This window comes from Anomaloglossus baeobatrachus, chromosome 5 (genome assembly GCF_048569485.1).
Source record: "Anomaloglossus baeobatrachus isolate aAnoBae1 chromosome 5, aAnoBae1.hap1, whole genome shotgun sequence".
Taxonomy (NCBI): Eukaryota; Metazoa; Chordata; class Amphibia; order Anura; family Aromobatidae; genus Anomaloglossus; species Anomaloglossus baeobatrachus.
The window spans coordinates 37,975,524-37,995,119 of record NC_134357.1 but is presented as its reverse complement, the minus strand read 5'-3'; the positions used below and the strand labels follow the sequence as shown (position 1 = coordinate 37,995,119).

At 47.0% G+C, this 19,596-nt stretch overlaps 1 protein-coding gene across 1 annotated transcript in view; it reads left to right on the top strand.

The window, feature by feature from the left end:
- The window catches only part of PYROXD2 (pyridine nucleotide-disulphide oxidoreductase domain 2), a 140,493-nt gene that overhangs the window by 6,576 nt on the left and 114,321 nt on the right, over window positions 1-19,596 (top strand). Inside the window, exon 2 of the mRNA XM_075352240.1 lies at window positions 11,180-11,199. Within this exon, the coding sequence (XP_075208355.1) occupies window positions 11,180-11,199 (20 nt within the window). The remainder of the gene's footprint in view (window positions 1-11,179; window positions 11,200-19,596) is intronic.

Genomic DNA, 19,596 nt, shown 5'->3' with positions numbered 1-19,596 from the left:
AAAATGTGACAGACAAAATTGTTGTCACGTTTCCATAATTGTGGGAAAGCAACTTTGTTTCAAGCTAGTGGTTCAAACTCACCTGTGGCAAGTAACAGGTGTGGGCAATATGAAAATCACACCTGAAACCAGATAAAAAGGGAAGAAGTTAACTCAATCTTTGCATTGTGTGTCTAGGTGCCACACTAAGCATTGAGAACAGTGTTCTGTCCCCACTTATAGGCGATGGAAGGTGCGTAGTTGTGAGAGGTTGTGAGAGTCTTACCTTCGTTTTTCCTATAGGTGGGGCAGACAGGACCTTGAGCACTCCAGAGTGAAACATGCACATGCTGAGATGAAACAATGGTGGTTTATTTTCTCCAAAGGTTAGGACATGCAGAGTGCAGTAATCCAAGTACCTGGCATTGTAATTCTCCAGTGATGCTTGCCTCTGTAGCTACTACGTGGTCAGAAGACTTTGCTTCTAGTAGCTCCAATAAGAGATGTTGCTCTCACAAAAGCTCTGGCTGGAATGAAAATCCCAGGAAGTGATGCAAGAGGGTCATCAGACACTCCCATGGGCTGGGCAAAAGAAACAGAGGAGCTGAAAAGTCTGACCAGTAGATGGCAGCAGAGACAGGCATGAAAAACATTAAATAACAGTTTTAACTAAGACAAATAGAAACAGCACACTCCCCGTCTGAAATTCACTTTGGGGATTTCACTATTGAGTCCATAATACAACCTGAAAGGAAAGGCATGTTAAATGCAAAAACAAGCTCAATTGAGTCCAAAACAAGAAGGATGGCTCAAAGTTCAGGTCCGGTAGCGTTCATCCTGTAGGGACGCTCTCTATGGGCAAAAGCAGAACAAGTTCGTGGATTGGCCTTGCAAAGGTCTTCGTCTCACCTTTCCTGATGACCTTTAGCTCCACCTTCCGAACATTGCCGTCCTGACTAGGCAGTATCCTAGTAATCAGTCCCATAGGCCAGTCAGTCCTTTCTGTGGTCTGATCTTTCATGAGGACTAGGTCTCCTTCCTTGAGGTTCGGCTTGGGATGTCGCCACTTCTTTCTTCCTTGAAGAATGGTGAGGTATTCCTTCCTCCATCGGTTCCAGAAGTAGTCAGCCAAGTATTGAACCCGTTTCCAGTGTTTTTGATAAGTGTTCGCGTGGGTGAACTCTCCGCTGGGCATTACCGCGTTGTCAGTTTTTGGGTAATGAGAATAGTAGGAGTTAATATGGTTGGTGTTTCTGGATCCATGGTCACCGGCACAAGGGGTCTTGAATTGATAATGGCTGAGACTTCAGCTAAAAGAGTGACTAGAGTCTCATGTGTGAGTCTTGAGGAATTGACGTCCATTAGCATGGAGTTCAAGATGTTGCGTGAAATCCCGATCATCCTCTCCCAGGAGCCTCCCATGTGAGAACTGTGAGGGGGATTGAAGATCCAGGTGCAACCTTTCTCTGCCAGCTGATCTTGGATAGGTTTGGTGTCGATGTTCAGTTCTCTACATGCACCGACGAAGTTGCTTCCACGGTCAGACCTCAGCTGTTTCACTGGTCCTCTGATGGCAAGGAACCTTCTCAAGGCGTTGATTAGGCTGGAGGTATCCATGGACTCTAACACCTCAATGTGAACGGCTCGAACACTCATGCAGGTGAATAACACAGCCCACCGCTTGCTGTTTGCTTGGCCTCCGCGAGTTCTGCGTGTGGACACCATCCATGGTCCGAAAACGTCTAGGCCCACGTAGGTGAAAGGTGGCTCTGTGGAAAGTCTGTCTGTAGGCAAGTCAGCCATTTGCTGGTACAGTTGTTTTCCTCTCGCTTTACGACAGTGCACACAATCGTGTAGTATTTGTGCTACACGTCTCTTCATTCCAATAATCCAGAGGCCTGCAGACCGTAAAGCACCTTCTGTAATTTGCCTGCCTTGGTGTTCAGTCTTTTCATGGTGGTGTCGGATCAGCAAGACTGTAACATGGTGTTTGTTGGGAATGATGAGAGGATTTTGTTCTGCAACTCCAAGATGAGCCTGATTTAAACGACCACCAACTCTCAGTAAGCCGAAACTGTCGATGACTGGGTTTAAATTGGCGAGAGAACTTCTTAATGGAATCTGCTGTTTGTTGTATAAACACTTCCATTCTATGGCGAATTCACTCTGTTGGAGGTGGCGTATTATGAGGGACTCGCTATGGGAGATGTCCTCAGCAGAAAGGGATTTGTGGCAGACATGCCAGCGATGACAGTCTTTGGTTTTAAGGTCAGTACGACAGCATCTGGCGATATGCACTAACCTAGCGACAGTCCTGATGAGCCTCATCCAGCTGGAGAAACGTTCAAAACGTTGGCAACCGAGGTTGGAAGTTTTTTCTGCACTGGTGGCCAGGGTATTGACTTCAGCTCGGACATCTGGATCGTTGTCCGGATCTAGGATGCTGAAGGCTTCCTGGACACCTTCTTCTGACTGTCTCAACAGGAACTCTGGACCTGTAAGCCAAGAAGAGTTAGCAAAAGAACTTATAGACATAGGTCTAGTTGCGTGATCTGCTGGATTCAGTTCGGTTGGTACAGGTTCTGCTAGGTTGTTGCAGACTTCCTTGTCCATAAAGGCGACGCTGTGTTCTCTTATTTCAGGCTTGCTGTTCATGGAACGTTGAAGAGAGTTACACCTAGTCTGAGCTTGATCTCGGTTGTTTGGGAGTCTTACCCTGGTAGATCGGAAGGGTAATGGAGAGACCCAATGGTTGGTTTTGTCTTTAGAAAACTCACAGTCCATTATTCCGATGAATTCTCTGTCCTCTACTGACAAGGCTACTTTATCGTCGTCCTTGGTTGTGAGAAAGACTGATCTTCCCAAGTTGTCGATATGCAGAGAAGAAGCGATGTCAGGTAGCTGTATTGTGTCTGGAGACTTCTCTTTCACTTCATAGTGATGAGGACATGGCTTTAAGCAGGTTGTGCGCCCATCTCCATGCACATAAGTCTTGAAGGAATCAATTTCTGATCGATCAACGCACACATTTCCTATGACTACCCATCCCAAGTCCAGTCTCTGGGCGTATGGTGCATAGTCAGGCCCATTACACTGCTGTCGCACCTTGTGTACCCTTAGATTGTCTCTGCCGAGCAGGAGTAGAATCTCTGCATTATTGTCCAGAGGTGGGATAACACTAGCGAGGTGTCTTAGGTGTGGTTGATGAAATGCAGCTTCTGGGGTAGGAATTTCATTCCTGTGGCTGGGTATTTGGTCACATTCAACGAGCGTTGGTAGAGGTATTTCAGTCTTCCCATTGATAGGCGAAGCAATGAATCCCTGGGCTCTTCTGCCGCTAGTCTCAATGCGACCTGAGCAGGTGTTCAAGGTGTATTGGTTCCTGCTAGGGACCGGTTGCTTTGGTCGTCTATGATGGCATACACCTTCATTGCCTTTTCTGGATGTCCCTCGGGATAAACCTTGATGAGGCATATTCGGGCACAACATTTCTGCATTTGACCCTCTCCACATACCTCTGAGCATGAGCAGGAGACGGCTGTGGTGGTGTCAGTCTGATTCTTGGGCTCCCCGCCATGACTTGGAGTGGGAGTGGTGGTGACTGCAGCCGGTGTGTCTCTAGCTAGCTGAGTTGGGTGCATGGCTGAAACGTGTTTTTCGCTATGACACTCCTCACACTTGACAATGGATTTACAGTCCTTGGCCATGTGCTCAAGTGATGCGCAGCATTTGAAACAGATCCCAAGCTCTGTGAGGACTTTCTTGCGCTCCTGTAGGGTTTTGGATCTAAACCCTCTGCACTTGTTCAGTGAATGCGGTTTTTTATGGATGGGACATTCTTGATTGAAAGACTTATCTCGTGATGAGATGGTGTTCTGTTTATCTGTGCGTGCTGCAGGTGATGGTAGCTCAGTCTTCCTGACACTCACAGTGTTCTTAATGTCTCTGCGTTTGTGTATGGCACCTTCATACCTTGATGATGATGATGTTGCAGCTGCCGAAGTGTTGAACTCTAGGAAGTCGAGGCTGGGGTCGTTCCTCATCTGGGCCTGCTCGTCGATGAACTTGCAGAACTGAATAAATGGGGGAAAGGTGACGTCATTCATTCTTTTGTACCTTGAGACTGACGTTGCCCATTTCTCCTGCAGACTGTATGGCAGCTTCACCACGATTGGGTTCACTCCATGGGCTGTATCCAGGTAGCACAGCCCAGACAGACGAGGATCTCTTTTGGCAAGCTCCAGCTCCATGAGCAGATCACTTAGGTCTTGAAGCTTGTGGACTTCTTTAAGGTTGATCTTTGGGATGTCCTGCAGTCTCTTGAATAGGGCTTTCTCTATTGCTTCTGCGCTGCCAAAGGTGCGTTCCAGTCTCTGCCATGCAGCAGCGAGACCTGCTTCTGCTTGTCCCACATAGACGGTTCTGAGGCTCTTGATACGGTTTGTAGAGCCTGGGCCTAACCACTTGATCAGGAGGTCGAGCTCCTGTTCCGCAGTGAAGTTGAGATTGGCGATGGCTGCCTTGAAAGTTGCTTTCCAGGCCCTGTAGCTCTCTGCACGATCATCGAACTTCGTGAGACTAGTGTTGATTAGCTCTCTGCTCACCATGAACCTGGCAAACTCAGACATATCTGGTTTCTCACCACTTGTTGCCACGACGACTCGTGATGCCCCTGGGGCGTATGGGCTGCCTGGCATGAATGGATGAGATGTTCCCGGGTAAAATGACGTTGCTGCAGGGTTGAGCTGTGGTTTAGCCTCTGTAGATTCTGATGACCGCTGCTTGAGCTGTGGAAGTGGGTCAGGAAACACTTGGTTGCCATCTTGCTGTGGTGGCTGTGTTTGAGAGGGCACCTCTTGGTGACTGTTATTAATTTGCTCGGGTGCTTTAGGTGGTACTGGCACTGGGAGAGGTAAGTTGGAGGTTTCGGTGTTGTCGGCTTGGACGGTACTGCAAACCGGGGTTGCTACAGGTAACTGATTCAGTACATAGTCTCTTGTGTGATCAACTGGATTGTCTGCTTCCAGTGGTGGCGAGTCAGCTGGATCAGGACCTTGGATCAATGCTTGCTCAAGTAGTCTCACTTTAGCTAGCGCAACTTCCTCTTCCATCTGTGACCGAATAATCTTTATCCGAGCCTCCGCTTCTGCCCTTTTGGCTTCCGCTTTAGCGGCTTCTGCTTTTGCATGGGCTTCTGCTTTAGCGGCTTCTGCTTTTGCAAGGGCTTCTGCATTAGCAGCTTCTGCTTTTGCAAGGGCTTCTGCTTTAGCAGCTTCTGCTTTTGCAAGGGCTTCTGCTTCTGCCCTTTTGGCTTCTGCTTTAGCAGCTTCTGCTTTTGCAAGGGCTTCTGCTTTAGCAGCTTCTGCTTTTGCAAGGGCTTCTGCTTCTGTCCTTTTGGCTTCTTCCTCTACTTCTCTTTCTGTGAAGGAACGTCTCACCTTGGATTCCTCTGCTCTTATGCGGGCCTCTAGTATCCTGTCGCTCAGGGCTGAGCTTCTTGAGGATGATGACCCGGATGACCGAGAGGAACGTCTAGATGAGGTTGATCGGTGTGATCTGGTTTCTTGCTGGTGAGAGATACGGTGTTCGGCCTTGTCTATGGCATCTTGCACCTTGGCATCTCTTTCCTTGTTTACCTCTTCTGCCTTGCTCAGGTCTGAAAGCGCTTCATCAATTTTAGAGTCTTTTAGAAAGGTAATGTACCTTGTTGACAGTCTCTTGTATCTTTCATGAGCTGTGTTCAGCCGTTCCAGAGCGGCTTGTAAGCATGTGGCATCACCTGATGAGGATTCAAGTCTTGACATGTAATAGGTGACTCGTTCCCACTGTTCTTCCAGGTGTTCACATAGCTCATCTTTCATAGTGTGATAGTTTTCAGCGGCCTTTATCGTGGGTTTGGAAGAGCGCTTCGGTCGGACAACTTGGTCTGCTGAAAGCGTGGGCTCTGCCTCCTGGGCTTCATAATGGACAGTATCAGATTGTATTTGCTCTGTTTCAGCAGTGGGGAACTGTCCAAGGTCTTTTTCAGCCATTTTGATTTAAGGTGTACTGTCTCTTTAAGAAACTTGACTTTTGAATAGGGGTCCAAAAATCGTTGTGCAGCTCTGCAAGGACTCCCTGATGAGATTCCCAAGGTGTCTTCAGTAAAACATGGGGTTCGCAGTGCAGCGATGTGCAGTAATGGGGTATAATGTACTGCAAGTCTATAGAAGGCGTACAGCAGGAGAGAAACAGCAGGTGCATAAACTGTCCCTTTACAATGCAAGCAGAGGTGATACAGGACGTGGCAGATGGGAGAGCTTCCCCTTAGGCTTGTCCAGGCATGCACTGTGCAGGCAGACTAGTGCACAAGGCTTGTTGCTAGGCAGATTACAGGGGAAGTTACAGGGTTCTTGGGGATCTGTAGCCGGGGTATTGAGCTCTTAAGCAGTCTTCTGACTGTTCTGTCCCCACTTAAAGGTGATGGAAGGTGCGTAGTTGTGAGAGGTTGTGAGAGTCTTACCTTCGTTTTTCCTATAGGTGAGGCAGACAGGACCAGAGCGCTCCAGAGTGAAACATGCACATGCTGAGATGAAACAATGGTGGTTTATTTTCTCCAAAGGTTAGGACATGCAGAGTGCAGTAATCCAAGTACCTGGCATTGAAATCTTCCAGCGATGCTTGCCTCTTAAGCTACTACGTGGTCAGAAGACTTTGCTTCTAGTAGCTCCAATAAGAGATGTTGCTCTCACAAAAGCTCTGGCTGGAATGAAAATCCCAGGAAGTGATGCAAGAGGGTCATCAGACACTCCCATGGGCTGGGCAAAAGAAACAGAGGAGCTGAAAAGTCTGACCAGTAGATGGCAGCAGAGACAGGCATGAAAAACATTAAATAACAGTTTTAACTAAGACAAATAGAAACAGCACAAACAGAAAGAGAAGAAGAGAACTGTCTGATGTCTGAGGACTTGAGAACTAAAATTGTTGAAAAATATCAACAATCTCATGGTTACAAGTCCATCTCTGTAGATCTTGATGTTTCTTTGTCCCTGGTGTGCAATATAATAAAGAAGTTTACAACCCATTGCACTGTAGCTAATCTCCCTGGATATAGACGGCAGAGAAAAATTGTTGAAAGGTTGTAACATAGGCTATTCAGGATGGTGGATAAGCCCCAATCAAGTTCCAAAGAAATCCAAGCTGTCCTGCAGGCTCAGGGGGCATCAATGTCAGTGTGAACTATCTATCCACATTTGAATGAAATATAACACTATGGGGGAGACCCAGGAAGACCCCACTACTGATACAGAGACAAAGAAAAGCCAAAATGTACGTGCGTAACCAAAATCATTCTTTGAAAGCATCTTGTGGACAGATGAGACCAAGATAGAGCTTTTTGGTAAAGCACATCATTCTACTGTTTACCAAAAACAGAATGAGGCTGATAAACAAAAGAACACAGGACCTACAATCCGGTATTGTGGAGCTTCAAATATGCTTTGGCGTTGTTTTACTGCCTCTAGCACTGGTGCCTTGACTGTGCAAGACATCATGAAATCTGGAGACTACCAAAGGATTTTGGGTGGTGATGTAGTGCCCAATGTCAGCTAGGTTTGCGTCCTATGTCATGGGACAATGATCTTAAACATACTTTAAGAAGCCCCCAGAAATGGAGGTAAACAGAGCACTGGAGAGTTATGAAGTGGCAACAATGAGTCCAGATCTAAATCCCATTGATACCTGAGGAGAGATCTTAAAATTGCTGTTGGGAGAAGAGAAGACGCCTTCAAATATGAGAGACCTGGAGTCGGTTATGAAGAAGAGTCCAAAATTCCAGGTGAGAGGAGGAAGAAGCTTGTGGACGGGTATAGGGAGCGACTGATTGCAGTTATTTATTCCAAAAGAAAGTTGAGGGGGCCAACAATTGTGTCCGGCCCATTTTGGGGGTTTTGTGTGAAATTATGTCCTATTTGTTTTTTTTTCTGGGTTTTTTTTCTGTGTTGCTCCAATACACACAAAGAAAATAAGAATGCGAAGTAAATATCTATCTATCTATCTATCTATCTATCTAGCTTCATTGCTATGGTTAGGATACACTGAGCTGCAGTACAAGCTGTAACTTCTAGCGTCTGTGAATAATTATGTTGCATTCTAGGAACCAGAGATATTTTCAGCTTTTCAGGAACTGAATGTTCAGCGCTGCCTAACAACCTGAGGATACATAAAATGTAGTATCTATTTAACATGTAGCCCTGAATTTCTCACAAATAAATGCAATGGCAAACACGTGAATGAAATACACTGGAACCTTGGATTACGAGCATAATGTGTTCCGGGACTGTGCTCTTAAACCAAGTTACTCTTATATCAAAGCAAATTTTCCCATAGGAAATAATTGAAACACAGACAATTCGTTCCACAACCCAAAAATATTTACAGTATTTATACAAACTTATTACACTAAAACAAAATAATGTACTGTATTCATATATATTATTACAGTGCACTAATACAAAATACTGCACAGTAAGAAACAAATTAAACTGCACATTAGCTTCCTATAGAATTGCTGGTGTACGGGAGGTACAGTATAAGCAATGTGCTGCACTGGTTAGCCGAAAGAGTACAATACTGTATCCACAAATGCAAATTGATAGACATGCTATATAGTATATACTATACTGTGCAATGGTATACTGTATACAGTGCATATGGACAGAAAATTACCTCCAGAGCGGGTCAGAGCGTGGCGAAACGATGTAATTGGAAGTGTGCACAGTGGGAATTTGCTCTTATTGCAAAGCATTGCTCTCAAACCAAGTTACTCTTAAACCAAGGTTCCACTGTAATAGTATATAAACACTGTGGATGTGACTGCAAAAGTATAATGTAACCTGAAGCTCTTGGGCCCCACAGCAAAATCTGTAATAGACGCCCCCATCTACCATGTGGCATTTATTATACTGTGTCTCCTCATGAGGCAGAAGGAACCAGGGCCCAGATATTCCTGCTCCCTCCACTCTTTCTACACATACCGTACTACTTCTTCACTGTATGCAGTGGAATAATACAAATGTACCAGAAACACTATTTTGCATAAATAATTATTCTGCATAAAGAGTTGAGGAACTTTGCACTCACTATTCTGCTTGAGTATTATGAGTTTATATAATACATTATCTTATATTATGCTCCAGAGCTGTACTCACTATTCTACTGGAGTCAGTGTCCATACATTACATTATTTATCCTATATTAAGCTCCAGTACTGCATTCACTATTCCTCTTGGAGTCACTGAGTTCATACAATACATTATTTATCCTATGCTATGCTTCAGAGCTGCACTCATTATTCTGCTGGAGTCACTGTGTCCATACATTACATTATTTATCCTATATAATAAATGTTTATTGAAAGTTTAAAACCCATTTATCATAGATATCAAGATCCAAAGACATACAGATAGGGACTCTAGACTGTGAGCCCCAATGGGGACATTGTTGCCAATGTATGTAAAGCGCTGTGGATTTAATAGTGCTATATAAATGAATAAAATTATTATTATTAATTTTTATTATATCAAGACAGTTACATTTATTAGCTAAAAACATTTGATTATGTCTAGCTGAAGTATTGAAGATTATTTCATTCACTGATAGCAAACAGAAATATTGAAAAAGGCGAGATATTAAACGTAGTGCCCGGTGTTGCACAGGATAGTAACTAAGCCTCTCTCTCCCACTCATTCTCTCTCTCTGTCTCTCTCCCACCCTCCCTCTCTTTCCTCTCTCTCCCTTTCGCCCTCTCTCACTCTCCGTCTCTCTCTCTCTCTTCCTCTCTCTCCTTTTTGCCCTCTCTCACTCTCCAGCTCTGTCTCTCTCCCTCCCTTTCTCTCCCCTTTGCCCTCTCTCACTCTCCATCTCTCTGTCTCTCTCCCTCTCTTCTTCTCTCTCCTTTTCGCCCTCTCTCACTCTCCAGCTCTCTGTCTCTCTCCCTCCCTTTCTCTCCCTTTTGCCCTCTCTCACTCTCCATCTCTCTCCCTCTCTTCCTCTCTCTCCTTTTCGCCCTCCTCACTCTCCAGCTCTCTGTCTCTCTCCCTCCCTTTCTCTCCCTTTTGCCCTCTCTCACTCTCCATCTCTCTCCCTCTCTTCCTCTCTCTCCTTTTCGCCCTCTCTCACTCTCCAGCTCTCTGTCTCTCTCCCTCCCTTTCTCTCCCTTTTGCCCTCTCTCACTCTCCAGCTCTCCCAGTCTCAATCTCTATCTCTCTCTCCCTCTCTCTGTCTCTCCCTTTCTCCCTCTCTCACTCTCTATCTCTCTCCCACTCCCCCTCTCACTTCCTCTCAATCTCGTTCTCACTCTCCCTCTTTCACTCTCCCTCTCTCCCACTCTCTCTCTCACTCTCCCTCTCTCCCACTCTCCCTCTTTCACCCTCCCTCTCTCCCACTCTCTCTCTCACTCTCCCTCTCTCCCACTCTCCCTCTTTCACTCTCCCTCTCTCCCACTCTCTCTCCCACTCTCTCTCTCACTTCCTCTCAATCCCGTTCTCACTCTCCCACTCTCCCTCTCTCCCACTCTCCCTCTCTCCCACTCTCTCTCCCGCACTCTCCCTCTCACTTCCTCTCAATCACGTTCTCACTCTCCAACTCTCCCACTCTCCCTCTCTCTTCTTTTCCCTCCCTTTCTCTCTCCCTCCCACTCTCCATCTCTTCCACTCTCCCTCTCACCACCGAAATAATTTTAACTGACAAAGGTTTCTTATACTAAGAATGTCTTTTGTTGCCTATAGCAACCAATCACAGCTCTTATAATGACCTGTAGCAAAAGACAAGCAGAGCTGTGATTGGTTGCTATAGGTCACCTGACAAATATCCTGGCTAACTGCTAAAACCGCCAATATATTACCTCACACATCCAAACAGTATGTAAGCGGGGGGATTTTACGAATAACTGTAAAACGCGGGGCTAAAATTTGCCCTCAAAACATAGTCTATGACGTTCCCTGAGTCACATGAGGCGGCTGTGCAGAATTTTATGATTGTAAATGCGACGGTGGAAATTCCTTTAGCGGACATATACACATATATATATACACACATACATGCATACATACATATGGCACACACACAGACACACACACACACACAGGTTTACATATTAGATATGTAAAATAAGCCTTTTAGTGTTGTGTGTGTAATTATGTGTTTTTTTTCCACTTCACAGGACACAACGGTCTGGTAGCGGTAAGTTTTCTGACTTTTTTTGTTACATAGGTCCGATGAGCCACTACATGTGACAAATTGGTTCCTTAGTGTTGGAAAATAAATGCTGACCACATTGAATCCCCAATGTAAAGATGCTGAGATACGCACTGTACATTACAGCTATGGTAATTTATTAACTGTGCCCTTTGCCTTATCCTAAAAAAGACTGATTCTGCATATTTTTAAATATCAATAAATCTGCACATATAGAGAATTTATCCTGATATTTTTAAGGATTTTATATAGTAAAAAGGTCAGTCAATGATAGAAGTATAAAATGTTACTAAGTAATGAGTCCGATTGGGGACTCGGGGAAAATACAAATGTGGTTACCTGCGTTTGCTCTATTGTCTCCTAAGGGCCCATGCCCACGATCAGTGTTTGCAGTGTTTTGGATGTAGCGTGTTTTCACTGCGTCCAAAACGCAGTGTTGTACAGTACAAGCACAGTGGATGGTTTTCTAGAAATCCCGTGCCCACTGTGCTTGTTTTTCCGCAGCAAACACTGACCTGTGGTGCGTCTTTCCAGACCGCAGCATGTCAATTGTTTGCTGCGGATTTGCCTGCGTCCTCCATAGGGAGAACACAAGCAGGAGACCGCAGCGCACCGAACCCTGATCGTGGGTACGAGCAGCTGAGATCTCCTGCGTTCTCCTGCAGAGGAGACTCGCGGCCCCGCAGGCCAAGGCCCGCTGCGTCCAGGACACAGTGAGTCCTGATTGTGGGCACAAACCCTAAGGGGCACTTTGCATACTACGACATCGCAGGTGCGATGTCGGTGGGGTCAAATCGAAAGTGACGCACATCCGGCGTCACTTTCGACATCGTAGTGTGTAAAGCATTTTTTATACGATTAACGAGCACAAAAGCGCCGTAATCGTATCATCGGTGTAGCGTCGGTCATTTCCATGATTTGGGAAAGACCGATGTTACGATGTTGTTCCTTGTTCCTGCAGCAGCACACATCGCTGTGTATGAAGCCGCAGGAGCGAGGAACATCTCTTTACCTGCGTCCCGGCCGGCAATGCGGCAGGAAGGAGGTGGTCGGGATGTTTACGTCCCACTCATCTCCGCCCCTCCGCTTCTATTGGCCGCCTGCCGTGTGACGTCGCTATGACGCCGCACGACCCGCCCCCTTAGGAAGGAGGCGGTTCACCGGCCAGAGCGACGTCGCAGGGCAGGTAAGTGCATGTGAAGCTGCTGTAGCGATAATGTTCGCTACGGAAGCTATCACCATGATATCGCAGCTGCGACGGGGGCGGGGACTATCACGCTCGGCATCGCAGCATCGGCTTGCGATGTCGTAGTGTGCAAAGGGCCCCTAAGTCTCATCTTATTGGTGTGCAAATTATCTCTCCTCCAGGAGAAAAACTATCTAACTAGGGCCACCTCTAAAAGGCAACTACTCCATAAATCAAGCAGCCCTTTATTGAGTCTTGCATCATGACTAAAAAGGAAAATATCCATCTAGTATACCTATCCTGTAAATGTGCTCTCCTCCAGAAGAAGGGAAAACTCTCTAGAGGCGACTAGTGTAGGTGGCTTCTCTACAAGTTAATATACGACCCTTTACCAAGCCTTGGAAAATTACTAAGTACAGTTAGGTCCAGAAATATTTGGACAGTGGCACAATTTTGGCGAGTTGGGCTCTGCATGCCACCACATTGGAATTGAAATGAAACCTCTACAACAGAATTCAAGTGCAGATTGTAACGTTTAATTTGAAGGTTTGAACAAAAATATCTGATAGAAATTGTAGGAATTGTCACATTTCTTTACAAACACTCCACATTTTAGGAGGTCAAAAGTAATTGGACAAATAAACCAAACCCAAACAAAATATTTTTATTTTCAATATTTTGTTGCGAATCCTTTGGAGGCAATCACTGCCTTAAGTCTGGAACCCATGGACATCACCAAACGCTGGGTTTCCTCCTTCTTAATGCTTTGCCAGGCCTTTACAGCCGCAGCCTTCAGGTCTTGCTTGTTTGTGGGTCTTTCCGTCTTAAGTCTGGATTTGAGCAAGTGAAATGCATGCTCAATTGGGTTAAGATCTGGTGATTGACTTGGCCATTGCAGAATGTTCCACTTTTTTGCACTCATGAACTCCTGGGTAGCTTTGGCTGTATGCTTGGGGTCATTGTCCATCTGTACTATGAAGCGCCGTCCGATCAACTTTGCGGCATTTGGCTGAATCTGGGCTGAAAGTATATCCCGGTACACTTCAGAATTCATCCGGCAACTCTTGTCTGCTGTTATGTCATCAATAAACACAAGTGACCCAGTGCCATTGAAAGCCATGCATGCCCATGCCATCACGTTGCCTCCACCATGTTTTACAGAGGATGTGGTGTGCCTTGGATCATGTGCCGTTCCCTTTCTTCTCCAAACTTTTTTCTTCCCATCATTCTGGTACAGGTTGATCTTTGTCTCATCTGTCCATAGAATACTTTTCCAGAACTGAGCTGGCTTCATGAGGTGTTTTTCAGCAAATTTAACTCTGGCCTGTCTATTTTTGGAATTGATGAATGGTTTGCATCTAGATGTGAACCCTTTGTATTTACTTTCATGGAGTCTTCTCTTTACTGTTGACTTAGGGACAGATACACCTACTTCACTGAGAGTGTTCTGGACTTCAGTTGATGTTGTGAACGGGTTCTTCTTCACCAAAGAAAGTATGCGGCGATCATCCACCACTGTTGTCATCCGTGGACGCCCAGGCCTTTTTGAGTTCCCAAGCTCACCAGTCAATTCCTTTTTTCTCAGAATGTACCCGACTGTTGATTTTGCTACTCTAAGCATGTCTGCTATCTCTCTGATGGATTTTTTCTTTTTTTTCAGCCTCAGGATGTTCTGCTTCACCTCAATTGAGAGTTCCTTAGACCGCATGTTGTCTGGTCACAGCAACAGCTTCCAAATGCAAAACCACACACCTGTAATCAACCCCAGACCTTTTAACTACTTCATTGATTACAGGTTAACGAGGGAGACGCCTTCAGAGTTAATTGCAGCCCTTAGAGTCCCTTGTCCAATTACTTTTGGTCCCTTGAAAAAGAGGAGGCTATGCATTACAGAGCTATGATTCCTAAACCCTTTCTCCGATTTGGATGTGAAAACTCTCATATTGCAGCTGGGAGTGTGCACTTTCAGCCCATATTATATATATATAATTGTATTTCTGAACATGTTTTTGTAAACAGCTAAAATAATAAAACTTGTGTCACTGTCCAAATATTTCTGGACCTAACTGTATATTACCAAACCAATCTCTTCAATTTTGTCTCATCTAGCCAAATAGTACTCTGCTTTGTACTGATGAGGGGCAATAATCCTGAAACTAAAACAATTTATTGAAACAAAAGCCAACACCAGTGTTGGGTATACCCCCCAAAAATGTCAGTGTCTCAATAACTTGTCATGTGGCCTTGAGCATCAATAACAGCTTGACAATGACATCTCTCCTGCTGGTCACAAGTTGTTATTGTCTGCGGAGGCATGGCATCCCACTCTTATTGAAGGGCGCCCTCAGGTCATTGAGGTTCTGGGGAACAGAGTTATGGCCTCTACAGGGCGACTCAGCTGATCCCATAGGTTTTCTATGGAATTCAGGTCTGGAGAAAGTGCAGCCGCTCCATTTGAGGTTCCCCAGTCTCCAGCAGCCGTTCCCTAATGACCTCAATGAGCTGGAGCAATGTCATCCATTAAGATGAAATTAGGCCTGTGTTGTTCTTGCAGAAGCACAATGACTGGATTAATGATGGTATTCCATTAGTAGGGGCTGTCACAAAGTATAGGGCCGTTCTGTACTGACTAGACCCACCAGCCCACATTGTAACATCACCAGAGGCTCATCTAGTGATGATCTGGTGATAACAGTGGCTGATGCATAGAAATGTCCTTTTGTCTCCAACATCATTGGCGGCCATCATTTCTGCTCAGCATCAATCAACTTTCATCAATGACCAGCACCGAGGCCCACTGATCTCTCGTCCAGCGTAGATGATGCCTGTGTTTGGTGTTGTGGTCTGGTCCCCTTGCAGGTCATCTAGCATGCAGACCACGCTAATGTAAATGGTTTTGACTCTTGGGTGCCTGCTCTCACCTTCCTTAAATGTGTCTGGAGTTGTGTAGCATTCATCATCTAGTTCCAAAGAGCATTGGTCACCCATGAAGCAGTCATCAGTGTGGAATGTGGCCAAAGGACGCCCACTTCTTTGCCTTTCTATGACTCTTCCAGTCTCTCCGTATATCTGTACAACCTGAAGGTGACACTCTAAGCTCAGTGGCTGCTTGCATCTGAGAACATCTTGCTTGAAGCCTCACAATGGCATGGTACTGCTGATCAATTAGGTGTCATCTTGGTATCATATGTCAAAATGTGAACAGCATGATGAGGAAGACTGATTAATACCAATTTTAAGTGATTCATGGATCAGGAATTCATGCAGAGGAACAATTACAATGTTCTGGAATGGCCATCCCAGTCCCCAGACCTGAATATCATTGAACATCTGTGGGATGATGTGAAGCGTGCTGTCCATGCTCGGCGACCATCAAACTTAACTGAACTGGAATTGTTTTGTAAACAGGAATGGTCAAATCTACCTTCATCCAGGATCCAGGAACTCATTAAAGCTACAGGAAGCGACTAGAGGCTGTTATTTTTGCAAAAGGAGGATCTACAAAATATTAATGTCACTTTTATGTTGAGGTCCCCATACTTTTGCACCGGTCAAATTTTGTTTAAATGCGGATTGCACATTTTCTGTTAGTACAATAAACCTCATTTCAATCCAGAAATATTACTGAGTCCATCAGTTATTAGATATATGAAACTGAAATAGCAAAAACCCAAATTGTTATAAAAAAAAAAGGTTAACATTAATAGGGGTGCCCAAACTTTTTCATATGACTGTATATAGTATAGTATAAATAACTACTAATAGTGCTATCATAGCTTAGCAATGGCTATGGGATTTAATATGGTTGTACACTATTTAAAAAATCAAAAACAAAAATTCTGCCTTCTTCCAAAAACAGTGCCACATTTGTCTGTGGGTTATTCTGTATTTAGCATTACAATTGAGAATAAAACAGGGCTACACTACCACTTATAATCTGAGGACAGATATGTTTTTTTTGGGAGGTGGGGGGAGCAGGCATGTTTTTTAACTCTGGAACTACCCTTTTATATAGTGTATGTGGACCTGATGTGGGGAAATTAGATTAGAAGCTGAAGTAGGGACAGGGACCAATGTAAGTGGATGTATACAGTATATCTATTTCTAGTTGCAGTCCTACTGTGTTTTCCCGAAAATAAGCCCTAGCGGGATTTTTCTGCCTTTTTGAAGTATGCATCAAATATATGCCCTACTCCAAAAATAAGCCCTAGTTGCAGATCATCATACTAATAGTGTCCTAAAATAGGACTTGGTCAGCCCTTTCAGGATATGTAACTTTTATTTGGTGTACGGTCAGGGCTGTATTTTGCCTTCGTGCTGCCCTAGGCACTTTAAGTGGTCGCGCCCCTTAGTGACAACGTAAAACTGAGTTTTCGCACACGACATCTGTTTAAGGCAGATCTACTCTGTAGCACACTTTAAAAAGTATCAATAAGAAACTAACCCCCCCCAATGGGAATCATCACAGGCACATCAAAACATAGCATGAGTATAAAATATTCCCACCATCCCCAGTTATATACTGTGACTGTCACACTGCCCCTAATAAACTAAAACACCACTCTGCCCTCCCTTATAAACTACTGTATATCCACCACACCTTCCTCGATTATGAAATATGATCTGTACATTGTGAGGAGGGAGCAGCATGATGTGAGGACAATGTCCCATGCATGCTGCCCCCTCCTCACAATGTCCCATGCATGCTGCCCCCTCCTCACAATGTCCCATGCATGCTGCCCCCTCCTCACAATGTCCCATGCATGCTGCCCCCTCCTCACAAAGTCCCATGCATGCTGCCCCCTCCTCACAATGTCCCATGCATGCTGCCCCCTCCTCACAATGTCCCATGCATGCTGCCCCCTCCTCACAATGTCCCATGCATGCTGCTCCTCCTCACAATGTCCCATGCATGCTGCCCCCTCCTCACAATGTCCCATGCATGCTGCTCCCTCCTCACAATGTCCCATGCATGCTGCCCCCTCCTCACAATGTCCCATGCATGCTGCCCCCTCCTCACAATGTCCCATGCATGCTGCTCTCTCCTCACAATGTCCCATGCATGCTGCCCCCTCTTCACAATGTCCCATGCATGCTGCCCCCTCCTCACAATGTCCCATGCATGCTGCTCCCTCCTCACAATGTCCCATGCATGCTGCCCCCTCCTCACAATGTCCCATGCATGCTGCTCCCTCCTCACAATGTCTCATGCATGCTGCTCCCTCCTCACAATGTCTCATGTATGCTGCTCCCGCCTCACAATGTCCCATGCATGCTGCTCCCTCCTCACAATGTCCCATGCATGCTGCCCCCTCCTCACAATGTCCCATGCATGCTGCTCCCTCCTCACAATGTCTCATGCTTGATGCTCCCTCCTCACAATGTCCCATGCATGCTGCTCCCTCCTCACAATGTCTCATGCTTGATGCTCCCTCCTCACAATGTCTCATGCATGCTGCTCCCTCCTCACAATGTCTCATGCATGCCGCTCCCTCCTCACAATGTCTCATGCATGCCGCTCCCTCCTCACAATGTCTCATGCATGCTGCTCCCTCCTCACAATGTCTCATGCATGCCGCTCCCTCCTCACAATGTCTCATGCATGCCGCTCCCTCCTCACAATGTCTCATGCATGCCGCTCCCTCCTCACAATGTCTCATGCATGCTGCTCCCTCCTCACAATGTCTCATGCATGCCGCTCCCTCCTCACAATGTCTCATGCATGCTGTTCCCTCCTCACAATGTCTCATGCATGCTGTTCCCGCCTCACAATGTCCCATGCATGCTGCTCCCTCCTCACAATGTCCCATGCATGCTGCTCCCTCCTCACAATGTCTCATGCATGCTGCTCCCTCCTCACAATGTCCCATGCATGCTGCCCCCTTCTCACAATGTCCCATGCATGCTGCCCCCTCCTCAGTGTCCCATGCATGCTGCCCCCTTCTCACAATGTCCCATGCATGCTGTCCCTCTCCATGAGCTCCTAATGCTGCCTTCCTCTTTTCCATAATGAGACCTTCATGTTGCCCCACTCATGCTAAGACCACCACACTAACGCTTATGCTGAGACCCCCCCACACACACTACCCCACTCTTGATATTGACTCCCCTACACTATCCCTCATCCCTTGTCCTCTGTCTCTAGCATTAGCCCCTCTCTCCCACTCCCCCAGCATCAGCCTCTCTCCCCCAGTATCAGCCTCTATCTTCCCTCAGCATCAGCCTCTCTCCCCCAGTCTCAGCCTTTGCCTCCCCCCAGCCTCAACCTCCCTCCAGCCTCCCTCCAGTCTCAGCCTCAGCCTCCCTCAAGTCTCAGCCTCAGCCTCCCTCCAGTCTCAGCCTCAGCCTCCCTACAGCCTCCCCCCAGTCTCGGCCTCAGTCTCCCTCCAGCCTCCCCCCAGTCTCAGCCTCCCTCCAGTCTCAGCTTCTGCCTCCCTCCAGCCTCCCCCCAGTCTCAGCCTCCCCCCAGTCTCAGCCTCCCTCCAGCCTCCCTCCAGTCTCAGCCTCCCTCCAGCCTCACCCCAGTCTCAGCCTCCCTCCAGCCTCACCCCAGTCTCAGCCTCCCTCCAGCCTCCCCTCAGTCCCAGCCTCTGCCTCCCTCCAGCCTCCCCCAAGTCTGAGCCTCTGCCTCCCTCCAGACTCCCCCCAGTCTCTGCCTCTGCCTCCCTCCAGCCTCCCCCCAGTCTCTGCCTCTGCCTCCCTCCAGCCTCCCCCAGTCTCTGCTTCTGCCTCCCTCCGGCCTCCCCCCAGTCTCTGCCTCCCTCCAGCCTCCCGCCAGTCTCTGCCTCTGCCTCCCTCCAGCCTCCCCCCAGTCTCTGCCTCTGCGTCCCTCCAGCCTCCCCCCAGTCTCAGCCTCTGCCTCTCTCCAGTCTCAGCCTCTGCCTCCCTCCAGCCTCCCCCCAGTCTCAGCCTCTGCCTCCCTCCAGTCTCAGCCTCTGCCTCCCTCCAGCCTCCCCCGTCTCAGCCTCTGCCTCCCTCCAGCCTCCCCCCAGTCTCAGCCTCCCTCCAGTCTCAGCTTCTGCCTCCCTCCAGCCTCCCCCCAGTCTCAGCCTCCCTCCAGCCTCCCCCCAGCCTCAGCCTCCCTCCAGCCTCCCTCCAGTCTCAGCCTCCCTCCAGCCTCCCCTCAGTCCCAGCCTCTGCCTCCCCCAAGTCTCAGCCTCTGCCTCCCTCCAGACTCCCCCCAGTCTCTGCCTCTG